The sequence below is a fragment of the Atta cephalotes genome, assembly GCF_000143395.1.
Source record: "Atta cephalotes unplaced genomic scaffold scaffold00002, whole genome shotgun sequence".
NCBI classification, from domain to species: domain Eukaryota; kingdom Metazoa; phylum Arthropoda; class Insecta; order Hymenoptera; family Formicidae; genus Atta; species Atta cephalotes.
The window spans coordinates 13,637,441-13,657,967 of record NW_012130066.1 but is presented as its reverse complement, the minus strand read 5'-3'; the positions used below and the strand labels follow the sequence as shown (position 1 = coordinate 13,657,967).

At 35.6% G+C, this 20,527-nt stretch overlaps 1 protein-coding gene across 1 annotated transcript in view; it reads left to right on the top strand.

The window, feature by feature from the left end:
- LOC105622230 overlaps positions 1-20,527 on the top strand; it is a 125,983-nt gene that overhangs the window by 46,394 nt on the left and 59,062 nt on the right. Inside the window, exons 2-5 of the mRNA XM_012203657.1 lie at positions 2,388-2,623; positions 2,744-3,081; positions 18,727-19,333; positions 19,610-19,961. Of these exons, the coding sequence (XP_012059047.1) occupies positions 2,388-2,623; positions 2,744-3,081; positions 18,727-19,333; positions 19,610-19,961 (1,533 nt within the window). The remainder of the gene's footprint in view (positions 1-2,387; positions 2,624-2,743; positions 3,082-18,726; positions 19,334-19,609; positions 19,962-20,527) is intronic.

Genomic DNA, 20,527 nt, shown 5'->3' with positions numbered 1-20,527 from the left:
TGTGTGTGTGTGTGTGTGTGTGGGGCCCTGAAAAAGATCGTTTGGTTTGCGTCAACGAGTGATGTGTTCGCGATACCTAACGAAGGATGTGCTATGCGTCCACTTCAGCGGTGGTATTATCTGGTTGTTGTTCTTGTCCACCAGTGGCAGAATGAGGGGGATGCCCCTTTTCGCAGTGCCGGTTGATGGCGTATGCGGAGACTGCTCTCGTGGACCCATCAGCGGCGACGTCTTCCGTCTCGCAGGTTTGCGTCTCAGCTGTCGCCTTCCGCGGCATTGTCGGCAGGCGAGCTGTAGATGGCGTCGGCGACATCTCTGGCAGTATCTCTATCAGCCCCGATGAGGCTTTTCGCTATTGTCGGCTGTTCCACACGCTGATGTGACAGTTGACTCCGAAGGGACGTGTCAGCAGGCGTCGCGGTGAAATGTCCAGCGGATAGAGTGTCCATGTCTCTGGTGCTAGTAGGCGTGGTCCCGCTGTGGCCATTTGTGCTGGTTGTCGCCGGCCGAGCTGGGTGGCATTGACCTTGGTAGTTCCGCCGCTATTGGTCCCTGTGATGCCTCCTTTACTGCTTGGAGTCGCTTGCTGGGCTGCTGCCGCTGCCCTTTTGTTGGTAGGCTAGCCTGGTCAGCTGCCGGAGCTTGGCGTGGTTAAAGCTCATCTTCTCGAATGCATCGTGAGTCATGTGTGACCGGTGTCTCCTTGATTCCGCAGGCCTTATATGACCTGCCGGATTTTTCTTGCGTACGGTCCACATTTGTCGCGCCAGTTCTCTGAAGGCTGTGTCGCGGTATTCGCGGTTCGCATCTTACGAGCACTTGCGAGAAAGTTCCTCGTGGCGCGCTCGAGCGCCCATTGCGTGTACGCCAGATTAGGAATTATGTTGGCGCTTGTAGCCGCCACAGTGTATATTAATAATTCAAGATTGAATTATTAAAAACAATGAAGATCTAGCTTCGATCATAATAGGCGCTTAAAATTTCTAGTTTTATACTATAACTCCTGTAAACACCAACAAAAATAACATCGATGTTATAATTTCTTATTTAATATTAATATATTAAATTCAATATAATGCGAGTATACTTAAATAACGATTACATAGTTGAGTGAAAAATTATATACATATTGATGTTATATTAATGATAATTGGTGGGACAAATAAAACAAATTTAGTATGACACCTTTCCTTATAATTTTTTGTCATCAATGCGGAATAATTCTGATAAATAGAAATGAATCTAAAATAAGAGATACATGTTAGAGAAAAATATCTGTCTCACCAACTTATTAACGTAATATCAATATATTATAATTTTTCATATATTATAATTATGTAACTATTATAATTATGTTACATACATTCTTATATTGAATTTAATATATTGATATTGAGAGAGAAATTATAACTTTAATGTTATTTTTGTTGATGTTTTGTTGGTGTTGGGAATTATAATATATAACATTTATATGCAAGTTTCAGTACTAACACAGTATAGCTGATTTTGAAGGTTTTCAATCAGGAATTCCGGCAGCATCAACACATTTTTGTTTCAATTTAGAATCTTGATCAAATCTTAGCAGCAGTATTCTTCATTGGAATTTGTGCTACTTCTAAGATTAATAATTTATATCACTTATAAAGATTTGACCAGTTGTAAAATGACAGACTCCTTTTTTAACTCTTCTCTAATCTATTCGAACCAATTTCTGCATCCATGAATGTACTATAAAGTTTTGATGACTGCGTTCAATTAGAGACCAAATCATGTGATGCAGTTTGCCACTCTCTCCCTGTGAAGCTCTCGCTAGTATATAGTAATTTATATTATTTAAATTATTTAAATATTAAAAGATTTTACTTTGATCGTTTTGGCTAGTATTTCCTATTTATTGAGTTTTCAAATGTATAATCCAATGAGATTCTTATTATTTTTAACCTGGAAAACCAGGTTAAAGGATTTTTACCTGAATTGTCCTGAAATCCTTGAATTGATTATTTAGATAATATTATATGATTAGACACTAAGAAAGAAGATAGTATCTCTTTTTATATTATTTTATTAATCTACTGAAAACAATGGTCCAATCAAAAGTTTATTATTTCATAACCAGACTCTGTTATAGGGATTTACATTAACTTTTTGAAATTTTTTTTTAAATTTTAGATTTTGAGTCATAATCACTTCTTATTGCAGATTTTAAACTTTTTCATCTATTAAATTCTGACTGTTGCACATATTTGAAAGAAGTGTATTTATATTCAATTATTTGCTATAGATTATATATTTAATGAAATCATTGAAACATATAAGGTTGGAATTTTTTATTGCTACACATCTGTCATTAAAATAAAAAGTTTCTACGATTTATCTTCATGGTGTAGACAGTTGTGTCACTGCGCTCGGCTCTGGACTCATCGCGCGAGGAACTCCGTCGATTGCAAGAGAATGTCGGGAATTTTTGCGACGAGAGTTACGTTGATGTGATGAGCCGTTTAGCCCTCGAAAATCATGTGCTCAGACGAAAGATCCTTAGAAACTGTGAATTCTCGTGTGATGCAGCAACTAGTCCCCCACTTCAATCAAGACACGTTCAACTTGTAGAAGAAGTCCACATGAAGTAAGTTTAGCAAATTAATTTAATTGATTTAATTGTTAACATAGGAAATGAATTTTTTTGGCGCAAAGATTCAATCAACAAATATCAATAGCAAATTCATCAAATTTATTCGTATAACAGCGAATTGACAAGTCCTGAGAAAACTACTATGGATTTGTCCAAGAAGATTGCTACTGATGTTCAGAACTCGTTTAATGAACCAAGATTCCAACATAGCAACATTAGTACCAGCAACAACAATAGTCCTGATCCGTCTTCTCGTGTTGGCCAATCCGACAAGTTCCAAGATTCATTGAAATGTTCGAAAATCACAATTACTAAAGATATAATCAATACCAAAATTACCGAGGCGGCGTCCGCGATGCTGAATGTTTCTCATAATGAGAATCACAAATCTCCTTCAACTTCGATAATGAATGCGACTAACAACGAGGAAGAGTCCCGAGTGGAAATCTCAGGTAGAATAATCAGCAATATTGTTACAACCGGCGATGTAATATTTTATTTTTTCTTATACGTGAGAATTGAAATTGCGCGAAAAGAAAGATTATAGTCGCCGCGTCGCTGCCGGATTAGAAGTAGAGAGACAAACAGTGAGCGATGCATGGGCACGATTAGGATTAGAAGAGTGGCGGGATTGTTTATTGAAGTAGAGGAAGTATGATCAGAATGGGAGCGAGTATCAGGCCGAACGGCAAATCATGAGGCTTCAAACGCAGGCATATACTACAGGATTCTTTAAGAATATTAGATTGAATAGAATTTATTGAGAATTAATATTAATTTGAATTGTCATATTGAAATTTTATATTTTTATAAATCAATACAAGATTGTCTGAGCACAATTGATTATTAATTATTATATTTAGAATTTTGAGTATTAATTAAATTTGACATTGATATCTTTGAGAAATGGAAACGATAATTTATTTAATAAAGAAATTTACACAGATCCGAATAATTCAAGCGTTTCATCATTTCGTACCATTTAGAAAAGGAGAGAAGAGTAGATTGAAAGAAAAGTGAATATAACGCAAAATAAAATAAATAAATTTACATTTAATAACAGTGTATCCTATCGGCACGCGCCGGTATTGTCCAATTATTGACGGAGACGTTTGAGATAATTCGAGGCGGTCGTCGCGGTATTTTAGTGACCTTAGAGACCTGAGACGATTATAGGGTGTGCATTTCGATGACAAGGGGCGTCGGTTTTCAATCTTTGATATCCTAGTCAATCTTTTATATCCTAGTGATCTGCATCCGTCTACCTCCGCGGTTATTTTTCTTTGTTATTCTATAGAAAAGCAATTTATCTGCCAACGCGGCGAGTACTTTTTTTTCTTGAAGATTATATTGCGAGATATTCCAAATTTTTTGCTCTTCGACAGGTCTCGATCCGGACAAAGATTCGGCTGAATAAAAAATAATTGTGAAGTTCGATTTTCGCCGCGTTTATATAGACGTCATCGGTGGCGCTCGCGAGTCGGGAGGAAGAGAGGGCTTGATTTTCCAAGAATTGGGACTACGTGACAAATTGAATTTCTCATAAAAATATTGATCATATTAAGCTGAAATTTAGCATAAAAGCAATGAATTTAATGTAACTTTGAAAAATTGAATTTCTTGTTATTTAATAAGATTTTGAAGTTATTAATCTAATCTTTCGGTCCTTCTCTGGTCCGCGCCGCTCCTTCCTCGATTTCTGATTAGTTAGTGTTCGTTAATTTACGTTCACTTATACTATTTTCGGCTGAATAAAATACAACGATTAAGAAAACGATAATTAAATAAAAATGTAATGGCTATGTCGCAGGACTGCATAGTAATAATATTGTTGTGCCTTTCGGCCTGCTTTAAGAATTAGGACCCACGAGGAGCGCTGAGGAAGGTGCACGAAAGGCGACGAGTAAACAACACTGAATTACTTTTTCACAATTTTATTATAAAGATTATCCCTTTTTATTACATTTATTCAAACAATTTTTTCATTTTTGCTTACACTCATTTATCCTTAATCATCGGTTTTAGTGTAGCAGTACTATTTTAGTTTGCGTTAATAGTTATGATCACTCGTTTAATTATGATTATTTATATCTTGACGTTCACGCTCGCGATGATGACTTAAGGCGATCGGTATCGCGTATGTAATAAGACGCTCGCTCGTGGGTAACATACCTGTAGATTCGTTTTTCGTGCGAGATTCTCCCGGCGATTACGCGGGCAAATATAAAGAAATGCGCGGTATCTTATTATTGCGCCTTTTGACAATCTGATCATATTTAGTCATGCCTGGCGAACATCGTTTACGCATGAATTCCAAATCTGTTGTCTTATACTTCCATGGCAACTCGTTGTCGAAATGCAAGGCTCAGGAATAATTGTTGTCTTTCATTTTCGCTAGCTAGTTGCTATGCCGAAATGCAAGGCTTACTCATGATAGCTTTAAGGCTACATAATATTTTTAACCTGAGCGCCCGAAATCTCATACAGGAATTAGTAAGATAACTAGCCGATTCTAACTCACTATGTGTTAATGCGTATACGTATACATACGTATATGTGCGTGCGTGCGTGCGTGCGCGCGCGCGCGCGCGCGCGTGTGTGTGTGTGTGTGTGTGTGTGTGTGTGTGACGGAGTCAGGGAGGGGAAAGTGTCTTACAGACGTTGGGAAGGGGGGAGAGGGAAGTATGTTATCCATGTAGAGGAGATTTCGTTCCTTCTCTCTCTTCAATCTATTATCCACTCTCTTCTACCCATTGTAAGATGCAGTTCTCTCTCTCTTCTACCCATTGCAGTCCTATACTTATTATTTGCGCTCTCTTTTCCTCCCGCTGCATTCTACATTGTCTTTTCTTCTTGCACGTGATTTAATTAAATAGATATGATATTTTCGATTTTTTAATAATACAACTTAGAAACTAATTATGATAATATTTTTATGAATTTTTAATAATATAACCTAGTAACACTAATTATGATAATAATTTTTAGTAATGTAGTACAAAAAAAACGATCAAGCGCGTTTTCTTATTGACTAATTCAATACCATTACGAAAATATGAAGAAAAAACGGCGAAGAGGGATAAAATAATTTTAGAAGAAAAGAATAATTAATAAAAGAATAAATAATTTTTAACATACATTTATTTATCATGTAATGCAGTATGTACAATATAATCTAAATGTACAATATAATCTAGACTATTAGTTCACATTCTATAATAGAATTTTTATAATAAATTTTGTATAAAATGTTTGCAGCATCGCTTTTATTAGTAATACAATTTTGTCTCAAAAATGACACAAAGTATTCGAATTTCTTATTAACATCGTGCGTATATTGACTCAATTCATAGAATACATGCTCAACACATTATTCAAGTTTAAATAAGAAAAGCACAATTGTTCATGTACAAATATGTACCATTTAATATTAACGTTATTTCATATCATATTTTATTTCGTATCATATTTTAACAAGTTCCACATTTAGATCTTGAATCGATAATGATGATGGGACTGTTGACTGCATTAATCGCTCGATATCTACACGCTTCTCGATAAATGTTCCATGTAGCATGATGTGAACACGCGGTTGCCTTGATTATCGCCAATCGCAATTTGCACATGAGATACAGATTCAACAATGTCCAGGAATTTGTACGTTATCGATGTCAATGCATATTTCCTCATCAAGATATGAGGCATGCAGCGAGATTTCGAAGATGTATTAGACGATGTTTGAGAAAATGTGCTGTAGAAAAAAAGAAAACATGTAAGTTAATCTTATAAAAATACATAACGTATAATACATATAAGCAAATATTATATTTTATCAAATTAAATAAACTTATTGTCTCTTGTATGCCTCCTGTTAAATTGAAACATAATAGTTCAGTTGGCTTGAAATATTTTATTTTCTCGGAGAACTTATTAGCAATAGCTGTCTGAACTCTGTTGAAGCTCTTTGAACGACTGACGCGGTAACGTTGCCCGGAGCTCTTTTTTTAAACAGTGTTCCCTTCCATATTTTTTTTTACACACTCTAAAATGGAGGAGATTTTTTTATTGTATATTATACTTGAAGAAGAGTTGCGACGTGGTTAAAGGATACTAAATTGAGGATACATATCATCAAGAATGCACTCTAACGATATCGAATCTTTTTTATCTAAGGGATAATCGGCGCCAACAACAATAAAGTCTGTCTACTCTTTTCAAAAATGAATTTCAGGGCAGTGTATTCAATATGAAATTTTATTTATCTTTACAAATATGTGAGTTTATTTTTCAGTTTAACTACTATCAAACCTTTGTTAAATTACATAATGACACATATCACAAGAATGCATTTTGACGATATCAGACTTTTTTTGTTATCTTTGGGGATCGACAGTAAAGTCTCTGTTTCCATTCTCTTTTCAAAATATTTGTTTTGGTCTATCTTTATAACTGTGATAAAAAATCATCCCTTCGGAAACACGTTGAAACATGTTGAAACATATTAAAACGTGTAACAAACCAAATGATGCGTTTTTCCATACTATATAAAATGAAAAGATTTTTTTCTCTGGGAACTCATTTTGTCAGCAATCGAGCAATAGCAATGACAATATGGATCAAACGGAGCGTGATTTCATAGCGCAAGTCGCTCAATTGAATACGCAAGAAAAGTTTCTTGCATGGAAATAATTTCATCGAATCGCTGGAGGAACAGATTCGAATTAAGCGTCCGCGATTATTAATTGGAGTTAAACAATCGTTGATCGCTTGTATTGCGCAACTCGAAAATTTGAAAGACAGAGTGTGTGAACATTTCGTGCAAGTGGGTGCTGGCTACAGCGTGACTTTGGCGCGAAATTGATACTTCGAAAGCTATATATTGACCGATGCTGTGATAAACTCTGAACACATCGAATCTCGCCAAAAGGCGAAAATGCGAGAGAGATAGTGCTTGAGTGTGTGCAAAATTTTATTCAGAAACATAATATTAAGATAAATACAGTGTTTAATGGTGAATTTGTGTTGGATGATGTGCAAATAAAAGTGTGAGCAGGAGAAATTATGAACTCTTCCGTTCATCCGATTTATATGAATGGTATGCGTCGCACGTCGAACCTATTTTGACATCGCTGAAGGAATTTCAGGAGCGCGATAGTAGATGGACGCTTTCATATATACTGAATTTAACAGTAAACATAAACAAGTACAATCCTCTGCATGCGGAATGTCACATCGAATTCCCGCAAGAATTTAAAATGAAGAGAGCTGTGGTTAATGTGCAATCCCTAGGCAAGCGTGCTTCGCGTGGTTGCTCTACATCCAGCTAAAAAAATATGGAGTGAGAGTTATTGTATTTGCATTACACGACTGTAGTGAATTTTCAAGAATCTTGTATTCCCAATGACGCTGAATCAAATTTAAAAATTTGAAAATTTCAACGATATCTCCGTCAACTGCATAGAGAACCAAAAAGAAATAACAATCCTTCCATTACGGCTCACCGATACGAAGAGGAACAAGCACATCAATCTATTATATGTGCAGGATCCGCAAGATGATAATGTGGGGCATTTCGCATTGATCAAGGATTTGTCCCGCTTTGCGAACTCACAAATCAAAAATGGGCACAAGAAATACTTTTGCGGTATGTATATATTTAATTAAAAATTATGAAAATTTTTTTATAATAAAAAAAATGTTCTTTATAAAAATAATAATTTCTTTTTTCAGATGCTTATATTATTTTAGATCTAGCGCAAAATTGAAGATCCACGCAGCAGATTGTAGAAACAACAATGTGCGATCAGACTGCCCAGTGAGGACAAGTGATTTCAGCAACTATTGCAGAAAGGAGCGCGTTCCATTTGTCGTATGCCGACCTGGAATGCATCCTGGAAAGGATGGAAAAGGAAGATATGGAAACATTAAGCTATACGTACCAACATCATTAGATTTTTAGTATAGCGTAGTATTGTGTCTGTTGCTCGTACGACGACTCGCTATCGAAGTATCGGTTTCATCGCGATAACAATTGCATAGCATGGTTCGCCGAAGAACTAAAAAAGATAATGTCAAAATTATCTTATCCGCTAACGTTTCCATGGCAGATTTTACGCGAGACGATTGGATAAAATTTAACAGTATATGCTACGCATTGTCATGTGTGAGAAGCCATTCGCAAAAGATAACATATGGGTACATGATTATTGCCATCTCACCAGGCGATATAAAGGCTCCATGCATTCAAATTGTAATTTAAATTACAAAGATTTGTATTGCATTCCCATAGTTTTTCATAATTCATTGAGATACGACACACATTTCATTATCAAAGAAATAGCCACGTTTACGAAAAACATATAGATATATTACCGAAAACGAAAGAAAAATATATTTATCAAACATGTTGACGGCACTAAAGATGAAAAATGAAAATGATAAAAAAAAACTTGTGTAAAATTACGTTTTATTGATTCGTTTAAATTTCTCGCCTCAAGTTTAGAAAAATTGGCATAGTATTTTGAGATATGATAAATTGAAAGATAAATTAAAAATTACGCGGTCAGAATTTTTTAATTTCAGCGTGGAGGATCTTTTCACATGTAAATATATTTCCGTATATATATATATATATTATACACCTAATATATATATATATATATATATATATATATATTAGGTGTACAACTTTGCTTCCGCCATTTTCCTATAGATGGCTTTAGCGGTAAGTGGTGGTCGAAATAAATAGATCATAGACGTCGTACAATAAACTTGGGCATATGTCAACATAAATTATACTCGATTTACGTTCAAATATCGGACCAATTCTTTCGGTGGTCAAAGATTGTCGAAACTATCAAAGTAAACAGCATGATCTCCCCGCTTCGCATACGCCACCCAATGAGTACTTGATCCATCAAATATTCAAATTTACGATATCGTTCTCGGTTCAATACACCCCCTCCCCCCTCCCCCCATTGGTAAGGTAGTACGCATATGTTTTACCAGTTGTTGCAGTTGAACGTTCGTAGTTACACCCTTCGGCATTTTTGGCAATTGTTTTTTTTATTAATCTTTTTTATTTTTTCCATTGTGACTCCTCGCCCGATTTCTATATGCGGAATCATCTGCGGTCCATCGAACTGCGGCAAAACAAATGTATTGATACGTTTGTTGGAAAGTCCATGGCATACGTTTCGAGAACGTGTACTCGAAATCGTTGCAAGTCAAAATATCTACTTGGAGAATTTATTAGCACCGATTGAAGAAATTGATTATTTTACATTCTCCAATAATAACGATGCAATATCGAAGACGCTTCCAAAGACAAGATGCTTCCAAATTCCATTTTTGTCATGGCATGCGCCAAGACGCGATCAGAGAATGCTTTGCGATGAGTCGACACAGATAGAAACAGTCGACACGCGGACGTCGACTGCTTCTATCTGTGTCAGACGTATGCAAAAATACCGAAGCATCTTATACGCGATAATGCAAATCTGTTGATCCTGTTTAAACAGGACGGTACCAATCTGAAACATATATACGATGATCATGTAAACACCGACATGTCTTACAAGAATTTCTGCGAATTGTGTTGTTGTTAGCAACAAAAATATGGATTCGTGATAAACAAAGATAGTGCGCTTACGAATGAACGATACAAAAAAAGGATTTAATGAGTATGCGATACCTTAATGTAGTTAGTCGGTGTCGATACGTCAACTACACAACATTTCCCTTCGAGGGCAACATAAATAACAGCAAAGAGCTCAAAGATCGCGAGAGGATAGCGAAACAAATTACAAAATTGAGTGACTTGATTTGTAAAAAGTATCGTGCTTTAAAAACCGGCAAAATAGAAGAAGATATAGCATTGGAAAAAACACTAAGTCTATCGTCGAACTTCTAAAACAGATTATCGAGAACATCGCTAATGATGAATCTCAATTAAGAAAGAAGTCAATGTTGTTGAATAGGATAAAAATATTAAGAAAAGAAAACTTGAAGATAATGAAAATATTCATGATGATGAAGATAATAATGGCTTCGAATGGATAATTCATGGCTTCAATTGACATCATCGTCTAAAATGCAACGTACAAAAGAATCAAATGTTACGTCGAACTTCAATTATGCGTCGCCTGAACCACGTGAATTATCGTATGAACATTCACACATTCCCTCAGTCGAAGACGTTTATAAAAAGTCCAATGAATCGCTTGAAACGTTAACAATCTTTGCAAACGCAGCAAGTTCGTCAGGAGTTGCATAATCAATTATGAGGGCACTTGGATAAAAATACGTAAACATGCTTCTCGGTAGTGACAAAGAAAATGCGATCAATCACGTTTATGCACGGCTATACTTCAGCGAGAATGGCATAATGATTGGTGACAAATATTTCGATGTAGACACGAATGACTTTGTGATCGTAAATGAAGTAAAGTACAAAGATACATCTGGTTTGTATGAATTAATTTTCAAAAAAATTTCCGACTATTTACATAGAGAATGATAAACTAGCATATAAAAATATACTGTTGGTAACGAATGCTCATAGACGCGGTCATAAAGCGGATAATCCAATAGTAGATAGCAAAAGGTACAAATATAAGAATATAATAGCATCCTTGGTGTCAGGTAAAATACATACAAATAAGTAGGAATAGGTATACCACGCGCCAGAAATCTAAGCAACAAGTCATATTAAAGAATCGGAAAAGGTGTAATATCACGAACCATGACCCTAAATGACAATAAAATCGATTATGTTCATTGGGACGATCCTAATGAGTTAATAGGTCATCTCCGATTGCTTGAGGTCTCGCGTCAGGCAAATCATAACGCCCACGATGATTATTTATTATTGAAGAGCTTCGTGAAGCTGATTTTATTATAAATTAAAATGAGATAGTCATTTTAATTAACATTGAAGTACCGATGAACAACGTTGCGTAAGAATTTTTTGATATTTTACGCATTACAGTAATAATCATAACATACTGTAACATGTCTGAGAAGAAAAGCCTCGAAAAGTGACTGGTGGAAGGATTGCACGCTCTGGCATGCGACACGCCAAATTGAACCATGGAAGTATGTAGAATCGTCAAAGTATAGAAAACTAATCCCGTGACATATTTACTGGAAGATTACTATGGGAAACCTGTCGCTGGAGGATTCTACGAGTACGTTGCATCGCGTCGCTAATCCCAACGTATATCTAGTTGAAAAGATGCTGCGTAAAAAAGGAGATAAGATTTACGTGAAATGGCTAGGATTTAATAATTCAACTCTTATATACAAAAGGATAGTGTGCTATAAAAATAAAATTTATTACAAATTGTATAATTATTGGGAGTATGCATTAATTTTAAAGGATTTTCAAGAGATAGCGCAACTAGTACTATCGCATCGAGCTATATTTTTGTACCTTCAAAGCATCATATGGCTTTCCAGTATGTATCATTTTGTCGAAGTGTAAACAACATTATTTTTTTGAACATTGAATATGTCGAATTTTGTGCCAATAAAACGCAATTTGTAAGAAATTTTGCTTTTTTGCTTCCATTTGAAGAAAAATGCTACTGAAAATCAACGAATGTTGCCAGAAGCTTACGGTGATTATACTCCATCGATTTCAACATGTGAGTACTGATTTCGACGCTATAAAAAAGGTGATTTTGACAGAAGACAACTTCCAGATCAGCCGAAAAAGTTTGAAGATGAGAAAGTAGAAGCTTTATTCGATCAAGAGCCGAGTCAAACGCAAGAAAAACTTGCAGAATCATTAAATGTCGATCAACAATTTCCAGACGTTTGAAGGCCATTGGAATGATTCAAGGAAATTGGGGGCCGTACGAATTGAAGCTAAAAAACGTTGAAAGATGCAAAATAACCTGTGAATTTGTTGCTTCAAAGGCACAGAAGAAAAAATTTTTTGCATATCATGACGGATGAAAAATGGATATGCTACAATAATCCAAAGCACAAAAAATCATAGTGCAGATCAGGCAAACCATCAACATCGACAGCAAAGCCGAATATTCATGATGCCAAACTCATGCTCTGTATTTGATGGGATCAGCTGGGTGTATTATGAGCTGCTCCAACCTATCATTGGGAAACGTTACCAACAACAATTGATACAATTGAGCCGAGTATTGAAGCAAAAACGGTCAGATTACGCGAAAAGACACAACAAAGTGATTTTCCACGACAACGCTCGCCACATGTTGTGAAACCGGTCAAGAAAAAACGTTAGAAGTGCTTAACAAGGATGTCCTATCACTCCTGCCGTATTCTTCAGATATTACTCCTTCCGATTATCATCTATTTCGATCGATGACTCATGGCTTGTCAGAGCAGCGCTTCCATTCTTATGAAGATACCAAAAAATAGGTCGATTCATGGATAGCCTCAAAAGATGTGTCGTTCTTTCGACGTGGAATCCACCTATTACCAGAAAGATGGGAAAAAGTAGTGGCTAGCGATGGACAATATTTTGAATGATCAATTTGTAACCATTTTTTCACAATAACATTGTATTTTTATCAAAAAAATCTCTTAAAATTAATACTCCCAATATTTTTTTTCCTATGTAAATATATTGGGAGTACAAATTAGTTCGGTCCGTTTCCCTAAAGATCAGTTGTTGTGAATGGTTCATAGTGACAGCTGATTTTGGCTGATTTTGGTTCCAGAGAGGTTAAACATCTGCTAATAATATTCAGTTTATATCGCTTTGAGTTTCATACAAAAAACCTTGATTTTTACTGTGTTTGAAATGTCGAATTTTGTGTTAACCAAGCAACATTTGCGGGAGGTTTTGATTTTCTGCTTTAATTAGAAGAAAAGTGCGGCTGAAGCCGAATGCTTGTCGAAGTCGAGGTGACACTGCTCCTACTGATAAATCATGTAGGGAATGGTTTCGACGTTTCAAGGATGGAAATTTCAGCGAAAGCTTGAAGACAAGCCTCGCTCTGGACAGCCAAAAAAATTCGAAGACAAAAAATTAGAGGCATTACTCGAAGAAGATCAGAGTCAAACGCAAGAGGAGCTTGCAGAATCATTGGGGATAACTCAACAAGCCGTTTCTATACGATTGAGAGCCAGATTGGGAATGATTCAAAAACAAGGAACTTGAATGCCTTATGAACTAAAACCGAGAGACATTGAAAGGCGATTTTTCATTTGCGAACACCTGATTCAAAGACGACAGAGAAAAGCATCGGATTGTGACTGGAGATGAGAAGTGGATATTCTACGACAACCCCAAGAAGAAAAAATACTACACTAAGCCCGGTCAATCGTTGCGATCGACCTCAACATCAATACCACGGCCGAACATTCATGGTTCGAAGATCATACTGTATCTAGTGGGATTAAAAGGGTCTTGTTTACTATGAACTGCTGAAATCTGGCGATTCCATTACGGGTAATCGATATCGGCTACAATCGTTTAAGTCGTGCATTGCGAGAAAAACGGCCGGAATACGAGCAAAGACATGATAAAGTTATTCTTCTTCATGACAACGCTCGGCCTCATGTCGCTAAAGTCGTAAAAAATTATTTGGAAACGTTCAAATGGGATGTTTTACCGCACCCGCCGTATTCTCCGGACATTGCTCCTTTTAATTACTGGTTGTTCAGGATACAGCACGATTTGGCAAGTCATCGGTTCACATCTTTCGCAGAAATCGAAAATTGGCTTCAAAATTGGATCGCCTCCAAAGACGAGTCATTTTTTCGAGATGGAATTCAAAAATTACCTGAGAGATGGGAAAAAATAGTAGGCAGTGATGGACAATACTTTAATTGATCTGTTCATTTTGTTTTAAAATAAATGCATTTTTGAATGGACCGAACTAATGTAAATTCATTAAATAATAAGTTTTACTTTGACGAAGATGATAAAGAAATTGTCATTCCCGAAGGATCGTACGAAACACGTGACATTAACAAGTATCTAAGACGTGCATTCTACAATTTTATCCTAATGATATTGCGAGAGAGAAAATGCTTCGCAAAGAGGATGAACAGTACTATCATTGATTATTCATGCCAATAAAAAAATGCGCTTATTGAATAAATTTCATCAAATCTCACAATATTGGATCGCTGTTGGGATTTTCATCGAATCGTGTGCTGGAGTCACAACAGTGACACGAATCAGACGTATCCAATTGAATATCATTCAATCAACGTAAATATCATTCATATTTAATGCAACGTGACCACGACACATACAGCAACCGTAACACGATATATGAATTTTCACCGAGCGTGACATCAGCGAGGATATAAGATATTAGAAAGACCGACACAGATCATTTACCTTCCAATCATCGTATGGAATACGATTTGAGTTTGGCGTTGTGGATCAAAATGGACGATTATTCGATTTTCGTGGAGAAGAAATCACCGTTAGATTGCATGTATGAAGGCGACAGCAATAAAGTGATACACAACGTGAATTGTTTGTTCTGAATAAGCAGGTGAAACGGACTAGAGACATAATTTTTGTTAGAGGGACGATCAGAAATATTCGATCGTTCAGTACAAGGAAACTTACTGCGTCAAACGTTAAATTTTTACAATCATTGGGCTTTATTATATGAAACATTTGAGATGGTTGATATCTTAAATATTGGAGGTGGCCGATCTTTGACGATAGTATCGTCAAATTCGAGTTTCACACGTATCCGTACGTCAACACGTTTGGACATAGCGACGAGATACCTATACAATAAGGATATCCATACAATAGCAGGATTTATACACGCTACCATGTGAAAATGTTCTCTACGTCGAAGGCAGATCAGAGGAAAAAGATCAACAAAAACAGTAAGTAAATGGAAGTAATGCATGGCGTTTATGTTTGACGAAATTCGATATAAATTCAATGATGCAGAGATTGATCATAATAGAAATGTTGGAATAATCAATACTCTAAAGAGCTATGTATTGTTTTCAAGCAATGATTATAATGCTGGACATAATGCTGGACTTATTCCGTCTGAGTATAATGCGAAAAATTTAATGACACCTGATGGATATTTTAATTTTTGCGCTCACCATATTGTTGGACTTTTGCGAGGATTACGAGGAAACGTGTGGTAATTAACGCTTGTCACGAATTAATTTTGATATGAGCGCACAACGATAACAATTGCATTGTGGGAATTCAGTGACTGAACCGACTTGAATTATTCAAAATACAATGGCGAATGCCTCACGTTATATTGAACGAAGTCAATAAACTATCCATGCTGCCTGCCTTAAAAAACGGACGATATCTAAGTATGAATTTTCATTCATAGGATTTGTATGAATATCCCTAATTGCAAAATATAACAAAGTATTCGTGGACTATCAAGCGACTCAGACGAAAAATTCCCTGTTCTCTTTACTTTGCAAACTGCTGAAAAAAATATCATGAAAGCAATTAAAATTTACTTCGATCATTGTAAATTAACCAACATGAAACTTTATCTAAACTTTGAATTTTATCCGTACGATGATAAATCTAGATTTTGATAATACAATACCGCTGATAATACAAAACCGCTATCTTATATATATGTACGTTTCCGTACGTCTTATTACCAAATTCCCCGGGACAATTGTGAAACATTATTGAACATGAAAAATTTTCTTCACGATTATACTCACGTTATCATTGACTGCTCGCGATAAAACGAATCCATCAAGAGCGGTACCGTGTATTAGAATTTGAATTGAAGGAGAATGTACCTGCGAATACTAGAGCTTATTATCTCATCATATACGACTGCGTGATCAAATATAGCCCAATGTCCAACGTAGTACGCAAGATTAGATAAATTATCATTGCTGAAAGAAAAAAATACCTTCCCCCTCCTCTCTTTTTAATACAATAGATAAAAATCAAGATTCTTTGTGATTGAGCAGTTTCGAAAAGTCATTTACGATAAATATACCAACGTTTGTAGGATTTTACTAACGTCTGCAAGGATTTATCGTTGGAAAAAAATTTATCGTGAAGGAAGTGTTGAGAAAAGAAGCCATTCTCTCTCATTATATTTTTACATGTCATGGAATTTCCCATGCCATGGAATTTCTTGACAAAGTCGGAAAAGTATTGCGCTTCCTGGCTGAATGTTTATCACCATGGATTGCAATAGGAAGACGGGATGATTTCGTACAGCATGGCGAAACGCCTAATTACAATAGCTGTATTTAAAATATACAATTGGCGGTCGTAACACCAAAAAGAAATATATCAAATTTAAAATAAAACACGAAATTTTAAAAATATATTTTGATTTCTTTCCCCTTTTCCCTGTAGTTAAGAATTAATTAATAATAGCTGTTCAGTAAGATTCAATAAGTATTGAATAGTCGATAAGAAAGAACGGTCGATCATTGTTTTTTATTTGTATGTAACATTACTAAAAATTATTATTTTAATTAGTTATTAAGTTGTATCATTAAAAATTCATAAAATATTTATCATATCTATTTAATTAAATCGCATACGAGAAGAAAAGACAAGAGAGAGCGCAACGGGAGGAAGAGAGACCGCAAATAATCAGTATAGGACTGCATGGATGGAAGAGAGAGAAGGAACGAAATCTCCTTCTCCCTCTAACCCCCTCCCCTTCCCAATGTCTGTGAGGCACTTCCCCTTCCCTGACTCTCTTACACACACACATCATACACACACACACACACACACACACACACACACGCACGCACGTCGTATATGTATACGCACTAACACATAGTGAGTTAGAAGTTCTAGTTATCTTACTGGAATTCGCATGTCGCGGACTAGTTGGTGCGCGATAACCGATATTTATTTCGTGGAATTACGAGAGTTGAAAGGCTTTAATCAAATTAATTTTTACAGATTCTTACGCAGAATAGTAATGCCTTGGTAGAAGCCTTGGTATGTGGAAACAATTTTTTTGCTTCTGAGCGGAATTATCTCTTCTCAAAATCTCGTTGTTGGATGCCATCCCATAGAGAAAATTGACAACGGAACTCGCGGAATCAACATATACAATCATAACCATTCCGTTTTCTTTCTTATGCTTTTCTTATATCTTTTATGTCCCATTGAGTGGAATAAGCAGGAGCGGAATACACGGAATAGTACAAAATTATATTTTTCAATATTTTTCATGTTATTTACAATACTTGTAATAATGAAAATAATAATATGTTAATGTAAATATAATAATGTATATAACAAACTGGTAAACATTAGAATTTCTTTAGCAGTAAAATATTTTTAACCGAAAAACTATCTCATGATTGGTTGAAACTTGATTCTACTGCCGTGTTTATCAATGAGATAAGAGAAAGAAAATAAACAAAATTATAGGCTGCTGATTAATATCTACGTTCATATTTACTATAATTATTGAATCATTAAAATTCTACTATGATCATATTAATGAAGAAGATAAAAAACAGAGTGTTACCAATCACATTATTGTATATGGACAATGGCTGTAATATACATCAACAGCATATCATATTGATGTTATGTACAACTTTCGTTCATTTCGCAAATTGTAACGGTGAAATTATAGCGAAAATAGCGAAACGACTGTGATTCGTCTTGTTGATTCTGCGAGTTCCGTTATCAATTTCCGCTCTATGGGATGGCACTCTTAGGTATCGGCATACGGCACACGCCTCGCGAATGTTTTGGCTCGCGCTAGCTAACGCACGTGTCACGTCATACCGGCCTGATAGAGAACAATACTATTACCCGAATAAGTTTTTCTGAATAAGTTGGAATATTCACGCAAAATGTTTAACTAAAATAAAATATTTTTATAAACAATGTGAAGCTAATTAATAAAAGTAAGTAGCGCGGGATGAGAGAGGGAGAAAAGAAGAAAAATTCCGTTTGTACGGACAGCAGACGTAACAATATATAAATATAATATAAAAAAGAAAAAAATTTTTGTATTTGCGATATAACAATACATCACTAAAAATTTTTTAAAAATTAGATATTAAAAAATTTGTAAAAATATAGATTTTTTGAAAAAAAATGTATTTTTTTAATTCTTAAACATGTGTTCTTTTCGTCATTTTAGGTAATGCAACTAATATGGGTCATTTAGATATTCCTGGGAAGGATCCTGAAGACTTGAGTTTGAAATCTATCTCTGACGGTGATAATTCTGTATTCAGTGATCACGTAGATCAACCTCAAATAACTCGACAAGGTCCAGGTGATTCGCCGAGACCGAATGAACACTCAGAGAACGAGTCTGAAGAATTGGATGACATTGAGCTAATATTCACGACAGATGAGATATGTCGCGATCTCGGTCTGCAGGAGGATCTAGTTTCTATCACCGAGACGGAAACATGGCAACATGGCGATGGCGATCAGCCTATTTTACTTAAATATGTAAAACCGACAGAAGATGAATCATTAGTTTGTAATGGTGAGAAAACTAGTTCTGTCGAGGAAACCATCTCGTCGCAGAGTTCTAGCATCGACCGCGAGGAGAGTGTCGACAGGTTCGATGAGAGCTCAAGTACCAGACTCAACAAGATGTGGTCGCAATGCTCCGTTCTAGTGGAGACTGACATCAGCAAGTGTGGTATATTAGAAGATGCTGAAAGCACAGCAGGATCATCTTTGCGACATGTCACGAGAAGAAATACTCTGGCTGCACCATCGATGGCTTACAGGTTTACAATAATAATTTAGATAATTTTCTTCAGGAAACCATTTTTTAACAAATCTCTTTTTAACAAATGTCTTCTTAGGTTCATAAACTGCATTTACAATATTCACGTAATTCTTTCTCATATTGATTATATTTTTCAGCTTAAAATCGCGCAATCATTTGATTGAATGTTACTTATCGTTATCAATTCCTAATTTTACAGATACATTTTATTATTTTTATTGTGTTATATAATTTTATTACTAAATGTATTATTATATTATTGTTATGCTCCCAGACCTATCATTCATCGGGAAGCTCTGGCTAATAGTCGGAGAAAGAATTCTGTCCCATTGCGGCCGGTAATGGATCGTAGTAGTGGTACCCGAAGAGAATCTGGTGCCCAGACGGACATCTCTGCGCTTCCGGCACAATGGCGATCCGAAAGTTATCTCGCGCACAAAGTCGCGCATACTTTTACAACATTACCGAGCAAATTTGCGCTACCAACGGGAGTATCTAGCCGACTGAGATTGTCGGACAAAACTCGAGAAGCTAGAAGAGTAATGTTGTCGGATATTAGCTTCACTAGCATGGTACCAGAATTATCAAGAAGTGCAGATCACTTGTGCCATGAACCACATGCACAGGTGAAATTAAAAGATAAACTATTGAAAAAGTTAAAAACAAAAATTATTAATAATAGCTTTCAAATTAGCTCTACGGAAGTTTTTATTCCGAATTATCTCTGTGTTATCTTCATACAATACATTGTTTTATAAACATTGCAGTTTACTTCATCAGGGTAAAATGTGATGTTACTTTAAGTACAAGAATAAAAATACAACAAGAATAAAAATACAATGAATGATATAAATACGCTATTTACCTAATACTTACAGCATCAGATTGTTTTTGACCTGGTGGAAGTAAATTGCAATATTTATGAAACGTTGACGATCAAGACATGGAGATAATTGCAAATCTAATAGTTTCCAAAGAATAGTGAGATCAAAAATGGAGGGCTCATTTATAATTCATAAAAGATTCTGATTTTAGATTGGTGTACAATTTTGCTTCCGCCGTTTTTTTTCCGAAATTCGAGGCTTTATTGTAAAAAACTAGTTATACATTTATGATTCAAAGTATTGTCCATCGCTGGCCACTACTTTCTCCCATCTTTCGGGTAGCGTACGAATCCCGCGTCGAAAAAACT